The following is a 16,956-nucleotide window of genomic DNA, read 5'->3' as shown; positions in this document are numbered from 1 at the left end:
AAGGTACAGGCGGGACAGTACTTACCAGGTCGCGATGCATTTTGCTTTTTCGACCCTTTTCCGCAGCACCTTCTTCCCACCAGGTCGACCGGGATCGGAACGACCACGACGCGATTCGCAACGAGGCTCGGAGTCAGTGTCGCAACAACGAGAAACGCTGAGAGCCTGTCAAACAAATTGCTCACACGCGTTCCTAGAGTTTGCCACAGTCTTATCCAGCACACCAACGATCGACTCCTTCACAGACTCTCAAGTTGCACTGCTGCAACGTGCTTATCGCTCACCTCCTTGGTACCCAAGCCTATCGAGCGCCGTCATGCTCGGAAACTGCCATGCACTGGGATCGAATCAGGATCACCAAGTCCAAGACCAACCCGTTGTTGGCCTCGAAACTTGAAATGCATGTCACAACTCACTCGATTAACGTGTCAAGCTCGTCTCAGTCAAGCACACATGTACGAAGTCGATACGTCTAGGTACGACTGGTCTTCCCAGTGTCTCGTGTTGGTCCAACGAGTGCTTCCCTCGATTTGACCTGAGGATGCTTTGATGCAAGCAGGCAATTCGGTCTGCAATTCCGTGCTCCTTTTTTTTCAGTTGCATCTCGTTCCTCTCGACAATGTTGCGCAGGGATACAGAACCGCGCTGAAGTAATGCCGCCATGCGATGACGCCGCCGCGCGCTTTTGAGACATTCGCAAGCATTGCAGTATTATCACACTAGATTATGGCAACGAACTTGTTGCTTTCAGCTGGCTACAGCATCCCTCTGCTTGAGACTAAAATGACTTGCACTGGCCCCGACCCCCACACTCAAGAATCTGATGACAAGACATGCAGACTTAGGTCAAGCGCGTGACCTACCTGCTCCTGTGGGCAGCAACTCCACGTCCTCGCGTTGTCGCTCCTGCGCCTTCCTCATTGTTATCACCATAAGAATGGATGACGGTACCCCGTAAGCAGCGGTTGATGCTAACGAGTCTAGACCTTTACTGTTGACCAGGATTACGCCCAAGTCCCAAAAGATCGACAAGGAGTCACAGGCTTGGGACGCTGCATCGGTACCCACCCCAGTGTGAGAGCTCGGAGCGTGCGGCTCGTGTGAAGGATCCCAGCGAGGTACAGTAGTCAAAAGTAATCCGCATCCCTCACGCTTACTTTCGTTCCTGAACTCACCGGTAGATCATGATCATGGAGGGTGTGGTCCTGCAACACACTTTTGTTACTTCCAAGCAATGCGCTGATAATAAGTTTAAGCGAGCATGTCCGCGGTGTTGTGTGCATGTGTGGGTGGCGGCTTTTGCTTCACATCCCATCTCGAGGAGTTACAACGTGGCTATCTGCAACAGGTCCGCCGGAGAGAACTCCTAATTCTCTCATTCTTTCTCTGAGAATAATCTTGCTCGGTTGTTCTGGGTAGGGCATCCTTTTTCAAGCCGATTGTTCCCGAAAGCTCGTGTTACAGTACAACTGAATCTATCGATCAACACGTTGGTGCTGCTCGCGCTGTAAGACCTCAGGCACCCAACGACTGTGCAGGAGCAGAGGAAGTGGAAGTGGCAGTAGATAGTGGGAATTCCGGAACCACTTGCAGTGAACCACCAAGATACCCTTTTCACCAAGAGGCGTATACTGTCCGTGGAAGTTGCGCCCAGTCTTGTTGTAGGATCTAGCAAGGCACACTGCCATGTGTACCCGAGCACGGCCCGACGGCTTCGGAATGGTAGCAGTGATGCCGATGCAGCTGTGATAAGACCGAGAATGTCCTGTTGCTCATTAGTCCGACATATGCATGCTTTCAGCAGCATTTGACGTCCTCATGACAAAACGCACTGCCATAATGTATGCATGCGAACAAGCTTCGAGCAAAACATTCCATGAATGCGCGGGATGCATGCTTCCATACAAAGGTGAGCATATCAACACTCTGAAAATTCATTGCTGTCAAAATGCCGGACTAAAAGAACACGCAATGCTGGCGCAAAATGAGGTCAAGAGCAAAAGAAACTCGTATGCGTCGTAAAGTGCACAGCAATCCAATTCTCGAGAAAGTCCCCCCACCAAACTGCCTCCCTCGCGGGTATCACATATCCCTAAACGCCCACCCCCACTCACTGGAAAATCTGATAAAGAAGTCAGCCAATTCGGCCCTGCAGCCGGATTCATCATCACGAGACACATGCCACCATGAGATTCTTGTAATCTCCACTCGTCTCGCCCTGGACTCTGGCCGCGAGATCCTTCTTGTAAAAGTGCTTGTATGCGGCTTTGCATTGCTGCAGTCGCTGCTTGTCCCAGTGGATCATGACGATTCTCCGCACGAGGGCCTGGTCCTTGGTTCCGAGTCCTGCCATGGAAGCTTCTAGGAGGTCTGCGTCGTGCTTGGCGGGATCGTTGGCCGCATTGACAATGAAGAGTAAGGCATCTTCCATGTGCCCGGAGAACTCCTTTTTGATCACGCTCTCGAGAGAGCGGTGATATTTGGCCTGGTACGCTTGAACAATGGCTCTGATTTGGCCGTTGCTGCGAGAGGTCAAGATGGAGCAGACTGTCATTTGATCCGCGCCAGCTCGGCCTTCGGTAGCACCGTAGATTTCTTTGACGTCCTGATCAGTCTGCTGAGGAATTACAGGAGTCGACTCTTCGTTGCGTCGTGCAGACATCACCATGTCAAACATTCGTTCGGTCTTCATGCTCAGATCGCCCTTGACGGCAGACTCGAGCGATTTGCCGTACATTTGCTTGTAATGCTGCTTGATGGCATTCATGTCTGCATTTGTGCGTGCAAGAAGTACATCGTCCAAAGCACTCTCCTTGGTGCCCATGCCTTTGAGCGCCTCGTAGATTACGAAGCAGTCTTGCTCTAATGGACCGCGAATGATGGCTTCACAGCCTTCGCGAAAGTAGCCTGATGTTTCTGAATGCACATCTTTGAACAAGTCTCGCTTGTGTCGTTGCGTATAGACTTGTTTGACAGATGCAATCTCAAGAGGGCCGAGAGAGGAGAGGACTTGAATCAGCTTAGTCTCGTTCGTGCCGAAGCCCTTCATGGCAGCTCGAAGGTCATCCGCGGCTCGAGTCACATCCATGTTCGATCTCTGTCGCAAATCGTAACCCGGTGATGGCAGCGCTGCAGGCTCAGAAGGAGCGCCGCCGTAGGGTTGTTGAGGATACCCTCCGGGCTGAGGCTGCTGCTGTGGGTGCTGCGGGTGCTGGCCATATCCGCCCTGTGCTGGTGGAGGAGGCCCAGGGGGAGGGCCTCCAAAGCCTTGCTGCGGCGGTGGCGGGGGATCCCACTGGCTAGCACCTGTAGGGCTGATGTAGTACTGGCGCTGGCTGGCAGGATCGAATTGAGACGTCCATCCCGGCGGCAGTTGTGGTGCTCCTCCTGGGGGCGGAGGTCCTGGCGGGGGTGCGCCGTAGCCTTGTGGTTGTCCGTATCCTTGGTTCATTGCAGGTTGTTGATAGTATCCTCCTGGTTGTGGATGCTCTGCGAGGAGAGGTCAGCGGGGCCGCCCTTTTATTGCTGGCCACGTCTGGTGCGGGCAGCCTTGCGCCTCTTTTGAAGCTTGCAGATCGGACTGCTTACGTTGATAGGGTGCGCCATAGCCTTGATGGTATGACATGATTTGGGAAGTGGAGATGGGCGCGCAGCTGCGAGAAGCTGTGCGCTTTTGGTCTTAGTGCGTCGCTCCTGTCGATGTGAATGGCTCTAGAGTATGCAGCAGCGATGGTCCAGCGAGCAGAGCGGAGGCATCAACAGCAACTTCAACGACGAAGGATGTGGCGGAGTCACGCACACGCGCGACCAAGTGACGCAGCGACTGGATAGCGGGGCAGCGGGCAGTGCTGGAGACACCCAAAAGGCTTGTTTGTGCACAGCTCGTTGCCAGATGCACTACGCAGCTGAGGTCGGCGTGTGGCTGAAGCGGCTGATCAGTGTCCGACACGCCATATCATGCAAACGCCACTATGGTGATCGCGGCCAGAAGGTCAATGAAGAAGTGTCTTCGAATGCCGTTCTGCTGATCGACATCAGGGCCGACACGTGAAGAAGTGCCGCCACGCCACGCCACACTTCACAGCCCTGTGCAAGGCCGGAGCGACGAACCGCCAAGAGAGATGACGCACCGACCAGCTGCAGAATGGAGACCGTCGGATTCCGCCATCCGCAACGCTTCTCGTTCAAGAGTGATCCTGCTCTGACCACTACGATGATCACATCCAGAAGAACAAGCTTTTTGGGAGGCAGAATCCGGAATGGGTCCAGTTGCCGACTACCGGCTTCGACATTCAGGACTTGAAGCCAACGGGGATATCGCAGTCAGCACCAGACACCTGACACGAAGTTTGCTACCTGGTGACGCAATATGGTTGATTGTATCGAAGCCCGAGATCACAGCACAACGACACTTTCCGCGTCGGATCAATTCGAGGCTGCGTGATAGCCAGTGGGTGATGGTTGTCGCACAGAGCGAAGCTATGAACTCTCATTGGCGGGTACATACGTGGTGGCCTCCCGCAGAACCATGCGTACACATTCGCTTGCATGCAAAGAATGTTCGCCTTGCAGGAACGAGCCCGCAGTCGGCTCCGAAGCGGTTCGCAGGACACTGCTGCATGACATCTGTTTGGTTCTGGTTGTCGAACAAAGTGGCAGAGCTGGTCAGCCGCCTGAAGCTTTGCCTCTGCGCCTGCCGTTGTGAACCAAAGAGCAATCTGCTGAGCCTGTCCCTTGACCTGTCACAGTGCCTGCAATACCTTATTGCCTTAGACTCTTTTGATACAAATGGTCGAAACGTGAAGGCCAAAGCGTCTTCCAGTAACGTCCCCATCTTGAGTTGCCTTTGTACTGGAGATCCTTGGATTACATCGCTCCGTCGACATCACTCGATTACCCGTGGGCCAACTTCGCTAGAATTGAGCCATTGAGCCACATCGCCACACCTGACATACATCAGAACATAAGGACCCGGTGCCGCGTTTCGATCCGAAAGCTCACGATCAGTATCTGAAACGCAATATTTGGACCCCAATATGGCCTACGTGCATCCCCAGTATCCGCCTCCAGCACCCGGTAACAGATCAAGAGCAAGCTCCACAGCGTCTGGTAGATACCTTCCTCCAGGTTACAACGTTCCACATCAACAGGCAAGCTCAGCGTCGATGAGACCAGAAGTCGGAACTATGTCACCAACTCACAGCTATCATCCCCCAAGGCCTGAGATATACCAAAGCAACCCAGACTATCAACCACCGCTAGCCATCGATGGCTACGGGCCCCCGGTTCATCGTCGAGGTGCATCGGATCGGCCTCGCCTGAGCTCGGATTCTCATCGTGCTTCCGACTCTGATCGTTCACGCAAGAGCTATCACTCTCGTCGACCTCGACGCGAAGACCCAGATACTGGCAGAAGAAGTCATGACAAGTCCGAAAGACATCGTGCTGTGAGCGGAGATCGAGCCAGCGTCCGTTCGAAGAGATCTCACAAATCACATCATTCACTTCGCAACCATTTTGAGGATGATGTAGGGAGACCGATGCCATCGAGACGCCACGAGCCGAGACATCCTACGTAAGCTTTCCAATTGCTGCCATACGTGTGTGCATCTGCTAACTGACGTACAGATTGGGCGGCTCACTGTTCGCTTTCTTCTCTTCTATCAAGAAGTCCTTGGAGAAGTGACTGGCTCATTGCTGCTGATCTCAGGCGCTGGACCGGAGTCGTTCGGCTGAGCAAAAGCTTTTCTTTTTCTTTTTCACGAAGTTACGACAAGAGATGCCCGAATCATACCCCGGAGTAAAGGTCATCGGAACATGGGCGCACAGCCAGGATAGATGCAGAGTGGTGTGCCGCTTCACACGACGATCAAGCAACCCATGGAAACAGGGCACGATGCTGGTATAGAGGGACGTGGAAACATGGGGTAGTAGTGCAGCACTCTCTCAGCACAAAAGAAATCCGTAGTCCCCGATACTGGCTGCTCTATACACGTACTTCTTTGCACTGCCTATCCGGAGCGATGTCGTTTCTAGTCTTCCTCAGCGCGGTCCCGGGCGCGTCTAGAACCATGTCTTCTTGCCAAAGACCATGCGGAACATCATGTACTGAGAAGCTGTGTCACGTGTGTCAGTAACCACACTCTCCGCGATTCTCCATCATCCAGCACTCACCAGCAGTAGTCGCGATCAGGAGACCGTAGTATGGGTAGAGCATGTACTTGGCACGTGGGCCCTGGCAGAGCGGGTTAGTCTCTGCTCCAACATATGTTCTCTTCTCTCCCTCTTCTTGCTGTCCAAGCTCTTCGCGCTCGCTTTCCCGCCCACTCTGGTCCACAATCCTGCTCAACGCACCTTGTTCCATTGTCTGACGCCATCGTGAGTCTGGTGGAGGCGCTGCCAGGCTGGCACGTTGTTCTTGCGGTACATGCCAGGGAATTGAGGCATTCTGTGGAAGACTGTTAGTCGCCATTGAGAGGCTCAGAGGGCGTAGCGCGGTCGCGGGACCGCCACCGTGGTGCTCGAAGACGTACCCTGCCCTTCGGACGAGTGTGGCACGCATGATGGGTGATGTGTCGCGGTCGGAGTGGAGTGGTGATGTACGCAATGGCAGGTGGTGGTATGTATATGGGAGCAGGAAGACCGACTGGCAATGCCGGATACTCCCGAGAACCGGAGCTCGGCCAATGATCTCACTTCTTTCCTCTCACTGCGAAAAGCATTGCAACGACAACACAACGCACATGATCATTTGCTGCGGAAACCACATGGAATCGAGCAGATTCGACAGCCCTTCATTGAGCTCGGAGTCAGTGCTGGTCTCTCGCGAATGCCATTCCCTGAAGCGCTTCGAAGCCCGCCCGAATAGGGCACTACCACATTTTCAAGCTGTTGCCATCGGACTTTTCCTCAGTCATCGGTCATTCCCCGACATATCCAATCACTGACATCTGGAAGAACTGGATGGCAGTGCGAGTGCCAATGTGTCTTTCAAAGTTGTAACCCAGGACGCGAAAGAAGCAGTGGAAAGTCCAATGTCAGTCAGCAGCAGCTCTGCCTTGGTCTCGCGTGACACAGTTGCACGACAAGCCGCTTCCGCACGGCATACTCACCCTCTAGCATGCACGCTAGTTTATACGACACTGTCGCATGTGGAAACATAAAGCAAAGAAACGTGCAGTCGCATGGCAGCGTGGCATAATGGCTAATACCTCACTGGTCAGCTCCCCTCAGCCAAGCAATGCCCAGACTCACTTCTCCCATCTAAGCACCAGCTTCTTGGGTGCAAGCGAGAAGCGTGCTCAGGAACGACAGCATCGTTGGCTGATTCTCAAAGGCTTCCTTGCCGGATGAAGTGCTCCATGCTTGGCTCAAATAGTAACAACGTCAGTGATCTACGATCGGAGTGATAAGACAAACAGCAGCTATAAAGTAAGTAAGAATTGATTGCGGTGAGGGTCAATTATCTTGCTTGTATTCCATTGTAGTCACCATGCTGCGGAGTACAGCTTTACTCGCGAGCATCGCAGTGGTCTCCGCTGATTGGACTGGCAACGTCAACTATGGCAGTCCTTCGCACAATCACAATCTGGGAATCTCGCTTCCCAAGGTCAGGAAGAGACACGAAGATGCTCAGTACATGAACGCCAGCATCCTAAGCTTCACACATGGTGTAGCCTCCGGCGATCCGTACCATGACAGTGTTATTCTATGGTAAAAGGCACCCGATGGGCATGAGCGGTGAAGACTGGAATACTGATTCAATGTTAGGACCCGAGTCAGTCCAACCATGGACAATGATGATAGCAACGTCACCGTTTCTGGCACGGCAGCTCTCTATAATCACGATACTCAACAATACGTAGAGGCCACCAAGAACCCAATATGTGTGGAGTGGGCAGTGTCGTGTAGCGAGAACATGACGAATTCCGTAAGCCAGGGCAAGGCCTACACATCCTCCGATATCGACTACACTGTTAAGGTGGAAGCTACGGATCTGGAACCCTTCACGTGGTACTACTATCAATTCACAGTATGTGGCAGCGACAACAGAAGCCCAGTGGGTCGCACAAAAACTGCTCCTGCTGCAGACCAGGACGTTGGAGACGTCGGCGTTGCCGTCTTCTCCTGCTCCAACTTCCCTGTGGGCTTCTTCAATGCCTATGGCAACAGCGCGCGCAAAGACAACGTCGACTATGTTATTCATCTTGGCGATTATTTGTACGAGTATGGCACAGGCTCAGAGGCACGTCCAGTGCGACCAGAGCGAGAAATTTTCACATTGTACGACTATCGCGCTCGGCTAGCAACCTATCGAACTGACGAGGATCTACTTCTTTCACACTCGAAGTATCCTTGGATTCCGACTTGGGACGATCACGAGATTTCCAACAATGGATACCGGGACGGTTCTTCAGGGCTTAACAATACCGAGGAGTCTTTCGAGGAGAACGGACGAGTCAGCGTTGACCAGCGAAAGATGAACGCAGTTCGTGCATACTTTGAGTGGATGCCCATCCGCCAGGTCGACATGGATAACAATCTCAGAATCTGGAGAAGCTTCAGCATTGGAAATTTGTTCGACTTGATTATTCTTGACACTCGCAATTATGATCGTAGCATCACTGATCTGGGTTGGAACGAGGATTGTGAGTGGCGATTCGGTTATTTGGAAGAGTGGATGTACAGCTTTGCTAATAGTACGACAGATATTCCAGAAATTATGAACGATGCCGGACGTACGCTTATGGGATCGATTCAAGAGAACGTAAGTACTGCTCCCGATTAGGCGCCATGATCTCCGACTCTGCCTGGAGGTTGGATACGCACCTGTCCGTTGCACTACGAACTCGTGAAGATCACAAGCGAACATTGGCAATAATGCATGCCTTGTACTGACTCCAAGAATTCAGTGGTTCTACAACTCGCTTAAGAAATCGGCATCTCGTGGCGCTACCTGGCGGTTGATCGGATCTCAAATCGTTTTCAGCACTATCAACTCCACTTCTTGGTTCGGTACGGCCTACAACACCGATGCCTGGGATGGGTACATGAGCAACAAGAACCGCACTCTCAAGACACTTTACGACAACAACATCGGCAACAACATTGTCATGGCTGGAGATACTCATGCCAACTGGGTCGCAGACCTGGTTTGGCTTGATGAAAAGGACTATAACTCTGAAACAGGTGCTGGCGCATTGGGAGTCGAATTCGCTGGGACTGCTGTCTCAAGCACCTCATCTTTCGGAGCCAATACTACGCTTTGGGAATGCAACAACCAATCCCGCGCGCTTGTTGCCGACAACGTCGAATTGCAATGGCAGGAGGGCTATTACCGCGGTTACTACGAGATGCAGATCTCGAAGGAACACGTTCTGGCCCAATACTTTGGCACTCCAAATTTGCAGACTCGCAACGGTTACGAAGTCTCGCTTGCCAACTTCACTGTCGAGAACAACGCCAATCGTTTGTCGAGGCCCGTTGGAGGTGGCGTCGTTGAGAACGGTGCGCTGCTCAATGGTGGCACTGTCACCACGAGCAACCTAACACTGGACACCAACACGGGAGAATATTTCATCCACAACTTCACCAAAATCAATTTGGTGGCATCATGATCCGATGTCATGCCTGATGTGCGCAGATATACAGCATCAGGAAGGTTTGATTCCCCTTAAACACAAGTGACGCCTGCGTAAACGTAGCTAGATAGCCAGCTTGCTCAGTCTGCTTTGACAAAGCTGCGATGTGCCTGACGATGCAATCTTCGAGTTCTGGATCCTGTCTTCTTCAGTGGACACGGCCCGCGCCCATGCTCATGGTCGATGCCAAGTCGTCTCGCTCAAAAATTGCCAGATGCGGTCCAAATTCCGTAACGCGGAACGATCGTCACTTGAGTTGGGCAAGAATGGCGTATTGACACTACGACATTCGCAAGCAGTATAGGAATTAGTAAGTATGTCGTATGCACAATTTATAGCGGTTCAATGAGCCACCCACAATATTCGAGTTGCTGCAAAATATCGAGATCAGCATTGGAGCTTCGGAATCGTTCCATAGCCTGGATGGGCTAAACGACGGTGCACCAGAAATCTTCGCCACAACTACTTCAAGTGAACACCAGTCGCCCAGAGGCTATTACAACCTAACGATATCCCACAAGACTTCAGCAAACCTCAGAAACCCGTCATCATGGCACCCAAACCCACCTACACTCCAGATCAGATACATCAATACTACGATCGCATCCAACTTCCAGCCGAACACCGACATGAGTCAGGTTCAGCAAGCACCGCAATCGCCCAAGGTCCAGAAGGCCTAGAATACCTCTCTGCACTTCAACGATACACGTTAGCGAACATTCCATTCGAGAACTTAGCACTCCAGTATGCCCGAAACAAAGTCGTCGACATCGATCCTCAAATCCTCTTCGACAAAGTCGTTTCCAAGAAATCTGGACGAGGAGGCTACTGCATGGAAATGAACTGCCTATTCTCCGTAGTTCTTCGCACGCTGGGTTTCCAGCTCTATTCTACAAGTGGCCGAGTCAGTTCCGCAGCCTCACCAGACGCCGACAACGCAGATGATGTACATTTCCTCGGATTCGCTCATCATATCAACATCGTCACAATTCAAAACGTACGCTATCACGTTGATGTGGCGTTTGGTGGTGGCGGCCCGACGAAACCTTTACCACTCGAAAGTGGAAGAGTCCATCTTAATACACCACCTAGCCAAGAAGTTCGATTACGTTTCGATACGATTTCAGAGAACGAAAGTGACAACAAGCTCTGGATATACGAAGTCAGAAGCCGTCCGGAGAGACCTTGGCTGACGCAGTATTGTTTTCCGGATAATTTGGAATTCCATCCGGCGGATTTTGAGTCGATGAATTTTTTCACGGCGACGAGTCCGACTTCGTTTTTCACGTGGATGGTGTTTGTTGTGAAGAGGATTTTGTCGGAGGATGGTGACGAAATCGTGGGGGAGTCTGTGATGATGGGAAGCAAAATGTATAGGAGGGTGTTAGGGAAGAAGGAGATTGAGGTGGAATTTAAGACGGAGAAGGAGAGGGTGGATGCGCTGGAGAAGGAGTTTGGGATTGTGTTGGGTGAGCAAGAGAGGCGGGGGATTATGGGGATGGCTTCATCGATAGGGTAAAGATGAAGCTCGATGTTTCTCAGACTAGAGTTCCTCTTTGCGTGATCGTAAAAATGGCCCAATAGGCTGGTAGAGGTATTCAAATCGCGTGGCAAGATTTACGACGGAGGCACAGGCTGAGTCTTGCTAGCAGTGCATACTTCCTGTAAACTCAACTATGGACTCGACTTGCTACGAGATAAGCTTTCTTCGTACTGGATATACTGCTCAACTGAAGAGCTAGGTCTCTGGTTGTTGTTCCGAAGCTGAGTCATCGCCTTCAGTCGAAGGACCTCGAGATTCTTCGGAGGTTCTGTCTGGGAACTCGCCGATGCTCTTCTCTCACGCTTAGTATATCGCCCAAGCTTGCTCCACGGTGCCAGTAGCAACACGATCAACGGTGCTGATGCAAGCCATCCTGCAGCAGCAAAGGCCATGTAGAGCCAGTTGCCAGAAGTTGTAAACCCTATCGTTTCATAGTCGACCACGAATATGAGGACAGAGATTGCAGCCACGGCGGCTTGGAGCGCCCAGACCATAGCATGAAAGAGCTTTGAGCTGTACAGAAATGCCTTCAACTGAATCCGCTGTGGCGCCTGTGATGTACGCGGGGGTGTCTGGTATGTTGCCATGAACTGCAGAAAATATTTCTGAGAGTCGCCAACCGTCGCGCCTCCCTCTTGATACATGTCCAAACAAGCGCTGTAAGGATCCGGGTACAGCGGCTCATCGTCTTCCGCTTTCAGCCAGATGTGCTCCGACACAGATCCAAGAGGTTGAATGAGAAGGATCAAAGGCATCAATTGTCCAAATCCGATCTTGTTCTCCTGCTGCGCCAGTACTGGGTTGATGTCTTGTACCAGTTCACGCGGTATGATGATTTGCATGCATCCAAAGATGAGGCCCAGAAGACTGACCCATAGGGCTGCGTTGAATGATCCAAGAGTCTCTAGTACCGTGACAACGGGCAAATACATGGCCAGTCCAATTCTGAAGGCAAAAAGCCGTCGCCGTCCACCCAATCTATTGTAGCTCCGGGCCATGCCAACCAGAATCGCCTCGAAGAAACAGTCGATGGGATTGCGGAAGTAATTTGCAAACGTGTTCCTCACCGGCATGAAAATCCCGCCCATCTTCCACAGGTAGCTAATGAAGAGCACCACAAACGCCCAAACAGAGTCCGGGTTCACTCCGTCGCTATAAGTGGTGCCCCAGAAACATATCGCCGGCACGCCGAAGGCCGTCAGTGGCAGCTCAGGGTATGGAATCGGGCCCGGGAGTGGGGCTCTGACACTTATCACAGCCCAGTTGTTGCTCACGGTGGGTACTAACGCCACAAGCAGCATCGCCAGAAGCGTCAACATCCCTATGAGTCTCCACGCCAGGACTCCGCGATGGTGGTAGAGCCATGGTCGTAGAATGGTCAGGGCAGATAAGTGAACAGAACTCGACATCCAGGCCAGATATATGACGATCTGGAAGTGGTAAACACTTATAGTGCCGTTCCGCAGACCATAAAATCCCGCTCCAAGAATGGCGATTCCAGTGACGATTTGTTGATCGCTGAGTGTGAGGATTGCTTTTCTCAGCGCGACATGTGCTCTTGGGTATCGCGCGGCCCGCGAAGGAATTTTGAGAACGAATCTGTCGACCGGACGCAGGAGGCCGTCATCGACAAGGCCAGTAAAATATGCGAACAGCACGGCACTGAGAGTCAGACAGGCCGAAAGGAGGAAAGCAACCAGGATTCCTGTCCCAGCAATGTCTGTGTCTGCGCTCGTTGCCACTCCAGTCCTGATCAGCGCGGAGCAGTTTGCTGGACGCGCCATGGCCTTCTGATTACAGTCGCCAGTCTGTGCTTGCCGGTGTGCTTATTTTCGCATGAAAGGCCTGTGGCGGAATCGAGTCATGCTGTATCCGTCTACGCCGCCGCGCCGCGCTTCATGCTCGATTTGCTTGCTGGTCATCGGTTGTGTGGTGCCATGTTTGCGCGGTCGGGAAATCGAGAAAGATCTCAGGCCGGTGTTGCGCTGTCTGTGTTAGTAACAAGGTTCGGCGGCCTTAAGGTTCGGCGAATATAGATCTCTTCAGGGGTCTGGCAGCTCTGGCTCGTGGCGCGGATGCCAACTGCGCAGCACTAGCAGCGGCATTGTTCCGAGATGGTCTATGCTCGCAGGAAAGCAGTACTCTGTGTGCTTGAGCCAGAAGTGAATGGACAGGCGGCAATTGATGTTTGTACAAGGTAGATCTACAGCTAGCTAACATTGCTCTACTTCAACTCTGTCAGCTCTTCGTCTAGCATCGCCTTGAAACTGAAAGGCTCAAACGCGACACCCTCGCCGATGAAGTGCTTGCTCATGGCCTCGACCCAATGCAAGCGGAGCGAATGCAACATGGCACTTGTTCCCTCCATGACAACCAACACTGCAATTGTGAGGGCAAACCAGAAAACAAAGGCAACAAAGATGACAAAAATGCCGACTGCGCCTGTGAACCCGAATGCATTCTTGAGAGTCATGGTCCACAGCACGATGGAAAGCTGCTGATGTGCCAAAGACAGAGCCCAGAGACGGAGATAAGAAGCTGTGTGAGAAACACAGTTCAGGCAGAACTCAATGGTGTGGATGACCTGATGAATCATGACTTCGCTGAATTCAAATTCCTCATGATCTTCACCGTGACCGATGTCCTGGGTGATGACAGCGCCATCGAGGTCGCTCTCTGCGAAGCTGGGACGACCGGCGTCCCCGTTTGCGTGGCCAGACTCGTCTTCGTCGTCCAAAGCACTGATGGTGGTAGTCTCGCCAATGCCACGGTAGCCTTGAGCGCGTGCCTTGTTGTGCTCCCATCTGAGGTAGAAGGGCTTCAAGAATAACATTATCGGCACCATGGCCACAGCAAGGAGAACCAAGACAATCTGCACTCCTCCTTGTCCAGAGTACAGGGGCTCTTCGACTGTGCCCGGTGACAAGAACATGTAGATGAGCATGTTCAACAAGTTAGGTGGTTGTTGGCCGATGGCGTACCAATCTGTTGCCCACTTCCAGATAATTGTCAGGACGAGGTACCCGAAAATGCCTTGGAAGAAGACCATGCCAGGAATAAAGTTGCCCCAGATATCGATGGGAGTCTTGAAGTGTCGGGCGTTGATGTATGAAAGGCACAGAGAGTAGGTCATGTGGGCCCAACCCATGATGATGGACAGCTTCATCTTGTAGCTGTTGCTGAACAGCAGGTCATTGTCAGTGTCATGCCATCTCCAATCCAGGCCGAACGGATATGTGTAGCCTTCAACGCGATGCGCTCTGACGGTTCCTCCTTTCGTGGAGTTGTAGTTTTCCGGGAAGTCCCACTCCCACATACTCTTGAACAACGGAATCTCTTTGGAGAAAGCATCGCAATAGATCAAACCGGTATACATAGAGAATATGCCCATCATGAGCATGATATAACGACCGTAGAAAGCCATCCCGAAAAGCTCGTCTTGCTTGCCACGCTGCAGTGGTTTTTCGAAGTAGATCATGGCAGCGGCGGCAAGAGTCATGATGGCTCCATGTCCAAAATCACCAAACATGACAGCGAACAGGAACGGGAAGGTAACAATGGTCGGCAGACCTGGGTTGACCTCGGTGTACTTTGCGGTACCATAGGCATCGATAATCGTCTGGAATCCGAGGGTGAACTTGTTTGTCTTGTTGTAAGTTGGCGGTGTCTTCGAAGTCTTGATCTGGTTGACGATGGTGGGCACGGTGAGGCCGGCGCGATCGTTGACATCTTGCAGTGTTGACTTGATTAGTCCGAGGTTGGAGGTCGGCGCCCATGCTTCTGCAACCAAGGTCTTGCGTGCCGGATCGTAGGAAAAGGTATTCAGCGTCTGGTAAACGCTCTTTTCCTTCTTGATCACAATCATCCATGCAGCGAGAGAGCGTCCGATTTGTGTGAGCTCTGCGTCGAGAGTCCTTTTCGTATTTCCAAGAACATTGCTCAAATCCTGCAATCGACTGTTCACCTCGTGGATCTGGTCACGACGCAATTCACTGTTCTCGTCCACATTGTAAATGTCCGCGCCCAAGCTCTCCGAGATTTTCCTGATCTTCGCAATGATTTCCTTTCCGTGCGCGAATATGACAAAGACATTCTTGTGCACCTCCTCATTCTTCTCTGGGTCGAGAATAGCATCGGGGATCTCGGACTGGTTCATATAAAGATTGCCACGCAGCGTGCGCCAAAGGATACGCTCAAAGGCACCCATCCGCTCGCGAGGGATGACTCCAGCAACAAAGCCAATGTTCATCACACTAAAGCTCTGTTGTCCACCTTCGGCGTTTCCGTTGGCGTTCTCAACATCCCGCAGAAGTGGCGCATCGTCTGACGAGTCGATAGACTGGCGAATCTCTTCAGTCTGGCCACGGGCACGATCGAAAAAGCCGCCAGCCTCTCGCAGCACCCATCGCCACTCTGTGAGCTCGGTCTCGCGCTTTTTCAAGGTCTCGTAGCTCTCGTTCAAGCTCTGAATGCGCTGCTCCAAGCTCTGGCTGCGGTCTGCCAGCTCGTCTATTTCCGAGGCGGAGGGCGCAGCAAAGGTGTTGCTGAATTCGTAGATGGAACGCATCTCAATGCTATTCTTCTCGATCTGCGAGCGGAAGTAGTTGAGCTGGCGTTCGACATTGTCCAGGCGGCGAATCTCCTGAGTAAAGGTACGCTGGAAGGCAGTTGTTTCGGGATTAAGCTACTCATAGTCAGTAGGTGAGACTGTCATGCATTCTCCACTCTCGTACATCGCGGAACTGCATCACGCCCAGCTCTCCGAGAGCAGAGACAACCTCGCGCCCGATCTCGTTGGCCACATAGAGCTGCGTCAGGGTCATCTCCTGCGACCGGAAAAGGGATTCCTTTTTGCCCGTCATGGCTGCTGATCTCCTCCGTGGGCTGCGGAAGGGACGATGGGATGGGGTGGATGGGAGGTGGTGGTGTTGAAGCGACGTGCAAGCAGGCTAGGTGTAGCCTGGCGGATGATGCGTTTCACGGCAATCACGTGATGCTCTATGCCTCAGGCTGCTACAGTACAACTCACGCTCCTGCCTCTGTCCCGCAACTTACTACGACTCTGCCATCCGCTGTTCAGTCATCAACAGTCGCGCTCCATGTCCTGCACAAATTGATCATACTGAACAAGCCAGCTTATCGTCGACCTTGACGCTGGGGTAGCGACTTCCTGATGCGGTATATCGGTGCACAACTCCGTGCACGAGGTCTGTCGGAGGGCAGTACCGACGGCATCGACAGCATCGTCTCTCACGTGCAGCTTCACAAAGCGGAGGATCAGACCAGACGATGCATTTCGCAGAATGTGCGGAGCGAGTCGCTTGAATTGACACGACGCGGGTGGCAGCACTCCGCATTGCACAACAGAAGTGGCCAGGCAACACCACATGGAGCCGGCACAATTCAGCCACGAGCGAGACATGATAGAATGTGCGACTCAGTCGAATATGTCGCGAATCAGACGCGTTGGTTAACGTGCTTAGCGGCCACTCCGGATAGCTCGCAGCATGGATGGCAAGCATTCGTTATTACACTTGCACGCGTTGCGCGCACTCGTTCGCCGCAGCTGCATCAGGTGGGGTGTCTGAGTCCAGCTCTGCCTCGGCGACCTGATACGAGCATCCTGCAAACATAAAACCCAAGTTGTGCACGCACACTAGACGACGTGAGCAGGTTCCTCGATTTGAATCTATTCCTTCTGATTGTCAAGTCAATCACCCAGTTGTGCACCCCATTCTCTCCCTTTTCGCCCTCGACGCCCAGCCTAGGACA

General features: G+C 52.5%; 6 protein-coding genes across 6 annotated transcripts; 2 read left to right on the top strand and 4 right to left on the bottom strand.

The window, feature by feature from the left end:
• Window positions 1-2,167: 2,167 nt before the first annotated feature.
• CKM354_000838200 (uncharacterized protein) lies at window positions 2,168-3,625 on the bottom strand (the record flags this gene model as incomplete). Its single annotated transcript, XM_044803754.1, has 2 exons — window positions 2,168-3,489; window positions 3,589-3,625. 2 exons carry the CDS (start codon window positions 3,623-3,625, stop codon window positions 2,168-2,170), a joined length of 1,359 nt encoding a protein of 452 aa, XP_044659689.1.
• Window positions 3,626-6,063: 2,438 nt separating this feature from the next.
• Window positions 6,064-6,562, bottom strand: CKM354_000838100 (uncharacterized protein; the record flags this gene model as incomplete). Its single annotated transcript, XM_044803753.1, has 4 exons — window positions 6,064-6,116; window positions 6,175-6,235; window positions 6,355-6,448; window positions 6,534-6,562. 4 exons carry the CDS (start codon window positions 6,560-6,562, stop codon window positions 6,064-6,066), a joined length of 237 nt encoding a protein of 78 aa, XP_044659688.1.
• Window positions 6,563-7,492: 930 nt separating this feature from the next.
• On the top strand, window positions 7,493-9,617 carry CKM354_000838000 (uncharacterized protein; the record flags this gene model as incomplete). Its single annotated transcript, XM_044803752.1, has 4 exons — window positions 7,493-7,713; window positions 7,771-8,648; window positions 8,709-8,767; window positions 8,913-9,617. The coding sequence occupies 4 exons, from the start codon at window positions 7,493-7,495 to the stop codon at window positions 9,615-9,617; spliced, it is 1,863 nt and encodes a 620-aa protein (XP_044659687.1).
• Window positions 9,618-10,191: 574 nt separating this feature from the next.
• Window positions 10,192-11,160, top strand: CKM354_000837900 (uncharacterized protein; the record flags this gene model as incomplete). The annotated part of the gene is made up of 1 exon (XM_044803751.1): window positions 10,192-11,160. The coding sequence occupies one exon, from the start codon at window positions 10,192-10,194 to the stop codon at window positions 11,158-11,160; it is 969 nt and encodes a 322-aa protein (XP_044659686.1).
• Window positions 11,161-11,315: 155 nt separating this feature from the next.
• Window positions 11,316-12,968, bottom strand: CKM354_000837800 (uncharacterized protein; the record flags this gene model as incomplete). The annotated part of the gene is made up of 1 exon (XM_044803750.1): window positions 11,316-12,968. One exon carries the CDS (start codon window positions 12,966-12,968, stop codon window positions 11,316-11,318), a length of 1,653 nt encoding a protein of 550 aa, XP_044659685.1.
• Window positions 12,969-13,408: 440 nt separating this feature from the next.
• CKM354_000837700 (uncharacterized protein) lies at window positions 13,409-16,046 on the bottom strand (the record flags this gene model as incomplete). Its single annotated transcript, XM_044803749.1, has 2 exons — window positions 13,409-15,868; window positions 15,918-16,046. The coding sequence occupies 2 exons, from the start codon at window positions 16,044-16,046 to the stop codon at window positions 13,409-13,411; spliced, it is 2,589 nt and encodes an 862-aa protein (XP_044659684.1).
• Between the last annotated feature and the right edge of the window lie 910 nt (window positions 16,047-16,956).

Source organism: Cercospora kikuchii (genome assembly GCF_019650295.1).
Source record: "Cercospora kikuchii DNA, contig_00005, whole genome shotgun sequence".
Classification (NCBI taxonomy): domain Eukaryota; kingdom Fungi; phylum Ascomycota; class Dothideomycetes; order Mycosphaerellales; family Mycosphaerellaceae; genus Cercospora; species Cercospora kikuchii.
Note: the sequence above shows the minus strand (reverse complement) of the source record. Positions and strands in the feature narration are given on the sequence as shown.